Source organism: Sprattus sprattus, assembly GCF_963457725.1.
Source record: "Sprattus sprattus genome assembly, chromosome: 20".
NCBI lineage: Eukaryota > Metazoa > Chordata > Actinopteri > Clupeiformes > Clupeidae > Sprattus > Sprattus sprattus.
In genome coordinates this window covers 11,694,377-11,707,149 of record NC_137918.1, presented here as the reverse complement: position 1 = coordinate 11,707,149, position 12,773 = coordinate 11,694,377, and the positions used below count along the sequence as shown (strand labels likewise).

Below are 12,773 nucleotides of genomic sequence, written 5' to 3'. Positions count from 1 at the left end.
ATCAAATTGATGACAAACAAAGCAAGACAAAATAAAACAGAAAACACATAATTTAGCAAAAAACTTAAAAAAAGGATTTCATAGGGCCCTTCTATACCCATCTAGGCTAATATGTTAGCCTGGAGAACTGTTACCCACAACAGAGGTAAAAGGAGCGGTTGGGACCTGGTTGGAGCATGCAAATCCTGAGGGGAGAACTGATCCCCAATCAGTAGATGAGGGAAACTGTCAACTGTTAAGGGGCCTGAGGGCTCACTGAGACTTAGCGTTAGTAGAAGAGAAGTGCTGACACCACCCATGGAGTAGGTAGTCTTGTATAGCCACATGTATTACCGTGTATGTCTGGAGACGACAACCGTATACGAATATGTTCTACATGACCAACAGATAGCCACAAACTCCTTCACCTACAAAGCCCTTCAGCCAAGCTGACACTTTCCACAGGAGATGTTAACAGTGTGGAGCTTTAAATATAACTAAGGACCAAAGCATAAATCTTAGAAAATTGAAAGACTACAATTTCATCAAATGTAATGGATTTCATGATGGGATGTGGGATGAGAAAGACACACTGCAGCTGCTCTTGTATAAACTCTTCAGAAGCCAAGGCTACGTCAAAGAATGTGGTCATCTGCAAACAACAGCGCTTCTCCTCCCATTCTGACGTAACAGTATGTTGATTTTGCCAAACAAGAGGATAAATGGAATAACGAGAGGATAAAGTGCGTTTTCCAATCAGATCATTGACCGCGTCTGATGGCGCTGCTTATGTTTTGGGAATCTGTCAGTCTTTGGAAAGGTTTTAGCAACAGCTTTGAAAATGAACACGTTCTGCTTTGTCTGGAAAACCAATTCATTAAAATCGGCAGGTCCTTATTGACACTGGCTTCGAATGATCCAGCTAAACAAATTGGATCATTTATGCAGGACAGGCAAACCCCACTCTGTATAATTTACCAGGATGAAAAAGAAAGAAAGAAAGAAAACGAGAGAAAAAAAAAAAGAAAAAAAGAAGACTTTAGTGTCATTACTCTTCCCTCAGTCATTCCATGCACGTTGGGTTCCAAAACAGAGTCTTTGGCCCAAGCTACAGTCCTGGTTTGCATACAGACACACCAAGCCTACTTGCACTCGACCGTGCGTCCAATACACCTGGTGCTGAAAGTCAGCTCAGTATCGAGAATGGCTTTGATTTCAAGCAAGCGCCACGCATTTCTGTGTTCTGTGAGGCATCTCCGCACTTGTGTTCCACGCCTACTTCCTATCTTTAGCCAGCTTTAACACTTTTAAGTATAATTGTTGCATACTGTTACTTTACCACTAGATCATTTCCAAACAACCGGTCTGAAAGTCTTAGTTGGAGGCGAAAAGGCTCCAAGTCATGAAGCGCAGCTAATCACTCTTTTCATGCAGATGCTCCAATCTGGTACCAAACCAGTCCCTGACCATCACTCAAGCGGTGGCCAGCCAGTGCAGTCTTGTGCAAGGAGAGGTTCTGATGGATCCAGTGTTTAGGTCATTTTGTGCCATCTTATTCTGGCAATAGCTCACACACACACACACACACACACACACACACGCAGGCGCACTCACATGCAAATGTGTAACTCAAATTCACAACCAACCATCTAAAGCAGGGGGGGAAAAAAAACATGATTATGCCAATAGGCCATATTTTATTTAAAAAAAAAAAGCAAATATGACAAAGGAATAAATTGCCTTTACATTTATATATGCCACGTCTCTCACCACTCTCCACTGACTCCTGGCATATCACATCTAAAGTTCAACACGTCTCCCACAACACTGCATACATCAAACGCTGACATTTCTCCAAACATCATTCAACTCATATGCGTGCATGTGTGCGTATGTGGTGTGTGTGTGCGTGTTTGTGTGCATGTAGTGTACATGTTTGTGTGTTTGTGTGTGTGTGTGTGTGTTTGTGTGCATGTAGTGTACATGTTTGTGTGTTTGTGTGTGTGTGTGTGTGTGTGTGTGTTGCACGCATTATTCCGTGTTGGAAGTATATGTGGTGTTTGTGTGTGTGTGCATGTAGTGTGCGTATGTGGTGTGTGTGTGTGTAGTTTGTGTGCATGTAGTGTGTGTGTGTGTGTGTGTGTGCATTTGTGTGTGTGTGTGTGTGTGTGCAATCCCTCGTGCATGTCCATGTTAAAAGGTGCCATAAACCAAGAGAAGAGGAACGGCTGCAGGCCTATTTGAATGTGTGTGTCGTGCAGGGAAAATGGAGGAGAGCTGAAGAAAGAGAGTGGAGGATGCAGAGCTCTACTGATCTCTGGACGGCCTGCAAGGGGGACAGGAAAACATGAAAGAGTGGGGGTGCAGGGCTCTGTCTGCTTCAAGCTTAACTGGTACCCTATTTTATTCTTCCTTATTATTAAGAGTCTGCAAAGAGAGCGAGAGAGAGAGCGAGAGAAGTCACTCGAGTACAGAGAAAGACAAAGAGAGAAAGAAACTGTGTGTGTGGGTATGTGTTGTATGGCTGGGGCAGTGTGAGTGAGAGGCCAATTTGCACTGTGAGCCTGGGGCTTGGGATGAGACACCACTCCCCACATATCCAGCCTCCCCCCACCCCACCCACCCAACCCCCACACACAAACCAACCTCCTTCTTCCGCTGACCCCCCCCCCCCCCCCCCCCCATTCCTGAAAAGACGGATTGCTGACGGCACGTGGAGCATGAGCAGGTCAGAGCAGCTCCTGAGGCATTCACTGGGACACACACACACACACACACACACACACGCCACTGCCCTGCAGCACAGGATCATTCACAAAAAGATGGGGGGGAACCACCACACCACAACCGTCCCCCCCACCCCTTTCCCCTGAGACCTGACACACACACAGCTGTGAGACAGCATGTGCAAAAGCATTACTCAGCAGTCAGACAGTGCAGTGGGAGTAGAGTGTGCATGTGTAAGTGTGTGTGTGTGTGTGTGTGTGTGTGTGTAAGTGTGTGTGTGTGTGCGTACACACACCCTTTCATCAGCTAACTGGGCCATGTCCAGGACAGGCACCACTCTCAGACACAGACACACATCTCACAACAAAACATGCCATTAAAAATACATTGCCGTTTATACGCACATGAACACACACGTGTAAATACACACGCCTAAAAGCAGCCAAGGAACCCAACCCCACCGACTGCACTTGAATCCTAGAATTCTACTTGATGAAATGAATGGTGTAATTCACTGGCCCTTAATCGATGATTTCTTTGTCTGTATAAATGCAGAACAACACCAACTGCAATCAGACATCAAGAAATCATCGATTAAGGGTCCAGTGAATTACACCATTCATTTCATCAAGTAGAATTCTAGGATTCCCTGACATGTCTTGGTATAGGAGCGTTTCTGTCAATCATTTAGTCACTCCCTTGAGCCAAAACCAAGCTTTTGTAAGTTCTAACAATGTTTCAAAAATAAACCAAAAGCAACACCAAGGAAAGACATGGCCTATCTGACAAGCAAAATGAAAAGCATGGTTGAGTGGGCCCAACTAGAGAGTCAAGGCAACACTCATGAAGATCACTCTTCCTGCGGCGAGAGAGAGGTTGCTCTGGGGTTAACAAGCATTCCTTAAAGACACAGGCGGCCCAAGGCAGTGGTTTATTTCTGGGCTATATTCAGATATTTATACTCTTGGCTCCAGCCCATGCAGTTATTTGTGTGACGAGTGCTGATGTGCCAACTGGACTTTAGAGCACAGACAGGATGATGCAATGTGGGCAATGACATGGATGGCATGATATTACAGATAAAGGATATGTGTGCATTTGGTCTACGTAGTTGTGTTAGCCAGAAAAGTTCAAACACAATCAGCACGATTCTACGCATGATTTATTTATCATTTTCTAGCAGTTTTGTTGACTGAAAAATAATTGTTTATAAAATCACCTGAAAAAGGATCACCCCATGGGTCCATAGAACACAAAAGGGAAAACTAAACATTCTCAGTGTTTGTTCAGAACATTAATATTTAATGGTCTAGGTTTATACAAACTGCATCTAACAGGTCAACATGCCAGACACATAATGTAAGTCAACACACAGTCAGCAGTTCTGTTCCCTACTGTTAAATCACCACATTCAAGGAAACTTCTATTTCCAATAACCCCTTACCTTTTGCATTCAGGGTCATATTTCTTTGAGTGGAGCATGGACTATGCAAACGTTTTGCCGATTTGCATAGAAACTACGACACAGCAGTTAGACATTTGCCATTCTCTTTTCCTCACTTCTCTACAACTACAATCTACAGAAACCAATAACTCGAGAACATCCCTCCAATCAATATTCAGCATGTCTCTGGCAAATGAAAACAAGCATGCCATTTGCTCACTTGGGGGCGTTCGAGAAGTCAAACACGCAGCGTTTTCTCACGGTCGTTTGTTGTGTTTGCCCCTGAAGTTTCTACAAGCAGGAGAGGCCGGCTGGCTTCTCAAGAGGTCTCTTCCTGAAGAAGAAACAGCAGCTGTCCGCTGCAACCGTTCCACTATGCCTCTCGGACACAGCCCCAAGACTCAATTAAAATGAAGTGGCATGATTGAATAGCTCTTCAGCACAAATCTTCTATTTCAGTGAGACATGTGTGTATTGAAAGTAATGAGCCCCCCACCACCACAGACACACACTTTCACTGACACACACGCAAGCCATTACAGGAGAGACTGCAGTTCCACAACAGAGCACGAGTTGGTTGAACTTTGACCAGTTGTCAGCCACATCAGGGCTCTCATATTTAACTTGAGTTCAGTGTGAAACACACTTCACTCTTCCCCCACACAGAGGAAATACAGCCTTTATAGCCTTATGCCAGTTAAATTTGGTGTTGGTCTGTCTGCACGTTCGGTTGACGGTCACACACTTCTGTTTGCCAACACCCCAGAGCAGGATCTCTGATCCAAACGGGCCGATTCCTCTGGCCAATGCTCCGTTTATGAGAAGCGTTGCGACACAGAGCTTCCAAGCACGTGCTGCATGTTACCTGGCCAGATGTAGGGAATAACATGTGCGTTAGGGTGACACCATTGGGTGACGATGATGGAGGGTGTTTATTAGATTTCAGATGTATACACCAATCCAAAACCATAGAGATGTTGAGCCTGCAATACCAAATACTTATCCAAACAGAGAGAGGCAAAAAGGCGACTGTTGATGTAGGCTAGTCAAGTTGTGTGCTGGTTTTGTGAGGCAAACCAGTCTGGTTCGTGGTGGTCTACTACACAATCCAACAGCAAGCCAAGCTGCCCCTAGACATAACCTATACTCCGATAATGAAATGTTGAATCGCCACATGCTACACGCTACATGCTACCATATGCCCCACACAGTACACACCATCCTGAGCGTGACTGAAGCCAGATTCACAGAACAGGACATGGATTCCTTGCTCTCCACTAGAATCTCACTACACCAGTAGCCAATCAAAGACAGCGCCTCCCGGTGGCGTTAAAGTTGACTCCCGGTGGCTAACTTGCCCAGCCTCAAGATAGAACACACACACACACACACACACACACACACACACACACACACACACACACACACACACACACACACGGCTAACTTGCCCAGCCTCGAGATAGAATACAGCCATATCAGAATCTCTCCAGGAGGGGACTCAGGCTAACCAAGGCATCACCAGTGCCTTCAAAGAACAACATTGAATATGTCCTCAGAATAAATAGCCCTGGGGGGTCATTGACAACTGTATCACAGGGGTCATACATCCACAGACAAGCAACATTTCAGACACAACATAGCCCAGTGAAGTTCACCGTCCCCAGGATCACACTGTCAGGCTGGCACAACAAACTACTGCCCTGTACACCAGAAGCAGTCAAATCAACTCAGCATGACCATGTATGACATGTGACTATTCCCTCCACACACACACAAACACACACACACACACACACACACACACCATTGTCAAACAAGCCAGACCCTTCACACAGAGTTCTACCAGAGAAGGCAGAAAGAGAAATATCCAAAAATAGTTTGTCTTTCTGGATAATTAAATGTGCATCTTGATTTGGTTACTACATTGTGTAAACAGCCAAGCGAGGTCAAGCGAGCTTTAACATAAATCAGTGTAATAATTCTCTCGATGATCGTTGGCGGGAAAATACGTTTCTGAAAACATCTTGTTCCACAAAGTCCAATAATAAAGGAGCATTGAGGATAATAGAAAATGTGTATTGTTGATGAGGGCTCACACACACTCCAGTAATCACTGGTCCAGAGAGACTGAATCAACCAAAGACAATCTGAGGCAAACACACACAACCACCACAATATTACATTACAACACCTAAAAGACCAGGAGTAAGCCTGGGTGCACTTGTTCCTTCTAAACCACACTATATCTAAATGGATGTGTTCAACCTCAAGATAATTTCACAGGAGGTATTTAAGTAGAGTAGAATAAGGAATGATAAATCAAGATTTAAATCAGTGATGGCATATTACCACCAAGTAGTGACTTTTAGGCAAAACCTCTCTCCTAAGCCAGACGACTTGACAAACTGATTACTTTTGATAGTGGCCCAAAATGAGTGACTTAATGAATATGGATAGGTTTTCATTTCAGTCAATGCACCCCGAGCACGAGGCATACAGTAAACAAAATAGAGCCATTTCCCTACAAACACAGGTGCTGTTCAACAAACTCGCATACAAAACGACATTGCATGGTGTATGCTCCCTGTAGAATACGGAGAACACAATGTTCAAATGCTGTCCCATCCACTTCACAGCAGCTAGTGCTACTGCAGATCCTTTCAAAATAGTCATCTACGATTTATCTAAGATTAGTAAGAATGATTATGCTTGGTAACAAAGTTACAGCCCATTTACTGGGTTATACAAAGACAGCGTTGATGCTCTTCCTCCTTTTTTACTTCCTTACTATGCCTTGAATCGTGTACACTGAATTTAACACAAAAAAACACACACATTAGAGACCATGGTAACCTAAAGGAATTACAATTGATGTACACCACTAGTTTCACCATCAGGGTCACTTGCCAAATTTGCACAGGTTGTTGTTGATAAACAACAGGAGCTATTAAGTTAGCGCTTCATTTTTAAAGCAGCATCCATCATTAAAAAACTAAATACATCATCATAGATACAAATACATAAGACCAGACTCACATACTAAATATTGTATCTCTCTCACTTGTGGTGGTAGGTAGAATGATGATGGCATACATCTACTCATTAGTTTCATTTATTTTTCTAATCGTAGTACTCATACAGCCTACTGAGAAAAACACATATGGGGGGGGAGAGAAGAGTAAAACACCCCTGCCAAAACAGGAAATACCCGTACAAAAGAAAGAGAAAGCAGAAGTGTGGACAGCTAGTTAAATGAAAGTGTGTGACTAATACATGCATCTTGGGGAAGACAGGCAGGCAGGCAGGGAGGGAGGGGGGGCGGAGGGGGGAAGCAATTGTTGACATGGTTACGGGACTTGAATGAGCGGGAGGAGGGAAAAAAAATTGTACACAAAGCAGTGACACTTGGCTGACACCTGGCCAGCATGTAAACACTGCCTCAGCTCAGGCTAAGGCAGAGCCACGTTGCTTTCTCCCTCTCAGTCTCTCTCTGTACGCACTGGCTGTACCAGGAACTGCTCTCAACAGCCTCAGAGCGCAGACAGCAGTGGCCACACCTACTACAGCACTGATCTGGAATCATGGGTAAGTTACATACAGCCTTTCCCCCAATCAGCCGACATGCTAACGTAAATAAACAAATGCGATTGTCCTGCATTTAGTTCTTCCCTGCACAGCCATGCATAGCCATATGTGATGACCACATCGAGCATAAAAATAGTCCAAAAGAAGAAAGCTGATGTCAGACATAAGTAGGATACAGAGACAGACATGTTGCAAATTAACCCAAACCAAAATAATAGGTTTGGATTAGCCATGCACATGTTCACACAACATGGACTGACATAATTCCATACTCTCTGATATGCATGTCGACTATGGATTGGCTATGTGTGGGGTAAAGGTCACTCCTCTGCAGCACAAGCAAACCGTAAGCAAACCGTATCCCCATGCATGCATCTAAATGTTTCTTGTCATAATATAAATATAAAAACCCTTCTAAATATATATATTTATTACAGATAAGAATCACAAGATGTTGTGTAAATGTCAGCCCTTTTACTTAACCTAACCTATGACCTAACCAGGTCATTTATTAAGCTTAAATCATTATCAAAATATACAATTTAATGAACATAGTCTTCTACAACGGTACTTTACAGTTACAAAAAATGATAACATCCACATAGATGCACCAAGACTGACAATGTAATTAGTGTAAACAAATCTAATCGCTAGTCTTCGATAATGTACTTTACAAGTAAAGCGATGAATGTCATGAAAATGATTAAGCATGTCCACACAAACCGGGAGAACGTGTTTGTATCATTTTTCTACCCTCTTCCCACTGCTCCGGAGTAACACCTCGACGCATTAGATGCAATTATAAATGGCCAGGAGCGGCGGATGGCTAGCCAATCAGATCTCAGCTAGCATGTCAACCTAAGACCAACTGTCTCCTGCCTTTGACAGAAGGATTTTACCTCCATAATTCAAATCCCAAAGCAAAGCAGCAATCCGCACTTACTCAAATCACTGGTCGTGTTTACCGAGCCTTCCTTCGTTCGCAAAGCATTCAAACCACGGAAAACAGGATTCTGATTAAATAATGCACCTCTGAATACACAAGAAATAACGGTATAAATTATCAAAGGGTGTTAAACCCCACGACATGTGTTTCGATAGACTCATCGTTATGTTCTTCGGACATTCAAGAAAGCCATCGACCGTAAACAAGCTTTTGGCGAAAATGTTTTCACTGACTGCGTTGGAACGCTTTTTTCTTGCTGCGTAGCTATGACATAAAAACGATACAACCACATAAAATCATGATATACAAACTCAATGCCATGCAAGCTTCGCAAAGTCCAAACAGGTCAGTCCAAACACTATAAAGTTAGTTGTGTTCGTTACATAGAGAGTAAGAGCCCAGGAAGCAAATGTTTAATTGCATTAATGCCGATTTTTTTTTGCTGCAGAAACAAAATGGTCAGGGAAAAATCAACTTACTCCTCAATTTCCACCGGCAAGTCGAGCACGCACCTTTCACCCAAAGCAAGCACTGTGTCCCCTACACGTCCAGGCTCAAACTGTTCTGTCTAACGAAGGACTTACGACTCGTTTTACTTTATAACTGCTTCTAAACTAGGTTGTGCTAAGGGAAAGCAGAGAGGCAGCCATTTTAGACACACATAGAGACAATGGCAGAACCATAGCAATACACTGCACATTTCTATGGGAAGCTAATGGGCTAGCGTTGTAACTGGTAGACTTCAGAGTCGAGAGAACCCTCCCAAAAGTGACAGAAAGTTTACCTGGTTCCTGCTAAGTGGTTGTCCCGAGTTTCCCGGGCTCATTGGCGATGGATGGTGGCTTCTTTGTTGCCAAGCCGGATGGCCCCCACCATACTGGCTACTGCTTCCCATGTCTACTGGTCCCTTGCTAGCCCCTTCTGGATTGTTGTATTCACTTGGGGGATAGTTTTGGTAGCTCCTCGCAGAGCTGGGAGAGGTTAGAAGCTGGTTAAGAGTCGGTGTTGAAGTTGGTTGAGGGTTTCCCATGTTATATCTCTGATTATTGTAGGAGGCTACCATAGGTGTAGTTCCTCCAGTTGGCTGTTGCTTGCCTGGTTGCCCCCCAGCTGCCGGAGGCTGGTTGTTACGCGGGGAACTCAAGCCGTAGCCTTGGCCCTGATATGGAGTCCGATTTGGGTATGGACTGTAGTTGTTGAAGTGGTTGGGGAACCCGTGGTCGTGCGAATTGGGCGGGTATGGGTCCATCATGCTGCCTGGCTGCACTGCCGGCCCCGCTGCAGCTGCCATGCCAGGGCTTTGTTGTCCGCCATGTTGATGAAAAGGGGCCCGGTTATAGGGCTGGTTATAACCGTAAGGAGGTGGAGGAAAGGTACCCGGGTGGTGGTGAGCCATTCCCGGGTGGTTATTACCTTCAGCGCCCCCAGAATCATTCTGGTTATTATTATTGTTCACCCTAGACGAATTCCCGTTCCCGTTCTTCATGTCACGATCCCCTCCTCCTCCTACATTTCCACCGTCGGCCCCGTCCTGCAGTTCTTTCTGCGCTGGAGATCCGCTGTCTGGTCCCGACTCTTTATTTTCCTGCTTCTCGCCCGCGCCCGACTCTTCCTGTGGATCCCGATCCGGCTTTTTAAGTTCGGATGGCGGGCTAGAGTTGAGAGTGGCGACGCTAGCGACCTGAGCGGCCATGATATCCCTCTCTCCCCCCTCTCTTTCACAGCGAGTCAGTCACTATGCCTCTCTGAATAGCATTGAATAAATACAATTATTTATAACAATGTACCCGTGTCCCGGATCATTCCCCCTACCTCCGGACCGAATCCGGCCTCCACTCCCGATTCCAATTCAAATAAAAAAGTTCCTGGAACAAAATAAATACAAATCCCGGGAATGAAATTAACCGACACAAAATGTGAGGGGGTTTCTCTTACAGAACGAGAGTATGAGCGAGAAACCGATCAAACCAGCACGAGGCTCCGCGAGACACAGCCATTTTACTGAGGCGCACAGTGAGACGCAAAACACGGAATGGAACAACGCAAGAGGGCAACGGAGCAGGACGTAGAAAGAACATGTTTGCATCTAAAAAGGCATGCTATAACATATTTCGAGTAAAACATCAACTGCCCTATTGCCACACGTCCCATCTGTACTTATTTTAATCATTTAAAATGATGTAGCCTAATGAAGACTGCTTTGAGTGGGCCTTTTTTATTTAACTAGGTTACTTCATTCTACATAGTCTAAGTTCACAGGCCGTTAATACATCTTTAGGCTCTAACCGAAATCCCACAAGTTCATGGTTCACGCTCAATGAAAAGCCTGAACCAGTTATGACTGTCTCTTTTGCATGTGGTGTGACCAAATGAGAGGAGTAGCTGCAGCATATGGCTTGATGTGTGAAGACTAAAGCATGAAATTACAGCCTGTGTGTGTGTGTGTGTGTGTGTGTGTGTGTGTGTGTGTGTGTGTGTTTGTGTGTGTGTGAGAGAGAGAGATGGGGGATGAACTGAATGCAGGAAGTACAGATTTTTAAGTGAAGCGCAGCAGTAAATGACGAGAGCCTTAAAAATCACCCAAGGATGTTGCATCTCCAGAATAGCACAAATTATCCTCCAAATCCTATTTACCATTGTGTGTAGAGACACTGAGAAGACGGTGAAAGAAAGAGGGAAACCAGTAAGTAAATAATCAGATAAAAACAGCCATGCTTTCCCCCTTTAGTACTCTGCTCTCTCTATCTCGCTCTCTCTTTCTCTCTCTCTCTCTGTTCCGTCTCTTTCTGTCTCTGCTTCTCTGTTCTTTCCCTTCCCCTCTCAGCTCTATCGCTCTCTTCCTCCCCACCCCCTCTGCTTGCCTCACGCTCTCGTTCGCTCGCTCGCTCGCTCTTGCTCTCGCCCGCTCTCTCTCTCTCTCTCGCTCTCCCAGCAGCAGTGGCGGCAGCTTCTCTGCTCTTGCAAAAGCAGCAGAACTTTGCTATGTGAACGTGGGGGATGGGCAGCGCGCAGACAGCACAGCACAGCAGAGCGCGCGCGGGCGCAGCACAGCACAGACAGCTCTCAGCGCAGCCCCGTTTCTCTCTCCCTGTAAAAAAAAAAAAAACACACACGGCTCTTGCCTGCTAGCTTGCTCCCTGCCAACCTGACCTTGCTCATCACCATGGTAGAAAATAGAACTAATACCTGTTTATTTGAAATGGGGGCATACACAAGAGGATAGCCTTTTTTGTTTGTGAAATGTGTGTGGTTTAGTCGTGTTTAGTTGTGTGTGTGTGTGTGTGTGTGTGTGTGTGTGTGTGTGTGTGTGTGTGTGTGTGTGTGTGTGTGTGTGTGTGTATGTAATGTTTGGAAAGGGGGGTGGGTCAGCTGCTGAATTATATCAGCTAAACTGTGAGCGTGGGGCTGTCAGAATGTAGTGAGAGGCAGAGAGAGAGAGACAGAGGAGGGGGTTGGGAGAGAAGCACTGTTTCCTTTAGCATAAACTTGGTGTGGAATACAGGGGGATTTGCTCTCTTCAGATCTCTGGTCTGTGCACCTTCACACACTAGTATTTTCTCTTCTTTGTTGTATTGTAGGAGCAGATACAGTAGATGAGTGGCACTTGCTTCGAATAATAACCATGAAATCATAACATAAACAAACTGGTTGCAGTTGTAGGGTAAAATATAATACCATAACCAATAACATAAAAAAACACATATCAATATTTCCTTCACATAGTGACCGGAAATCAATTTAAAACAGTGAATAGCTGTGGTAGGGGGAAATGTCCTAACCCAATTAAAATGTGCAAATAAAACTATATGAATTATGCATAATGTAGTATACTCTACAATAAAAGACACATTTCTGAAGTCCTCAAGCCATTTGTTATTTTTGCCATCCCCATAAGCTGTTATTATGGGATATTATGTTATAATGCTTACAGACCATCCAACATAACCCCTCCCCTCAAGAAAAGTATTAGTCAAGATTGCTTTTCCCACCTCACTTACACACACATCTCATTGGTTTGCTAATTAATTAAACAGACGTTTGGCTCCCCAATCCCCACTCCCAGAGGTCTAATGGAAGATAAACTACATT

The 12,773-nt window shown here is 44.6% G+C and overlaps 1 protein-coding gene across 1 annotated transcript in view; it reads right to left on the bottom strand.

Moving 5' to 3' along the window:
- Nucleotides 1–10,607, bottom strand: part of arid1ab (AT-rich interactive domain 1Ab) — a gene marked incomplete at its 3' end in the record, with an annotated part of 54,490 nt that extends 43,883 nt beyond the window's left edge. Inside the window, 1 exon segment of the mRNA XM_080859745.1 lies at nucleotides 9,469–10,607. Within this exon segment, the coding sequence (XP_080715871.1) occupies nucleotides 9,469–10,377 (909 nt within the window). The 5' untranslated portion in view covers nucleotides 10,378–10,607.
- Between the last annotated feature and the right edge of the window lie 2,166 nt (nucleotides 10,608–12,773).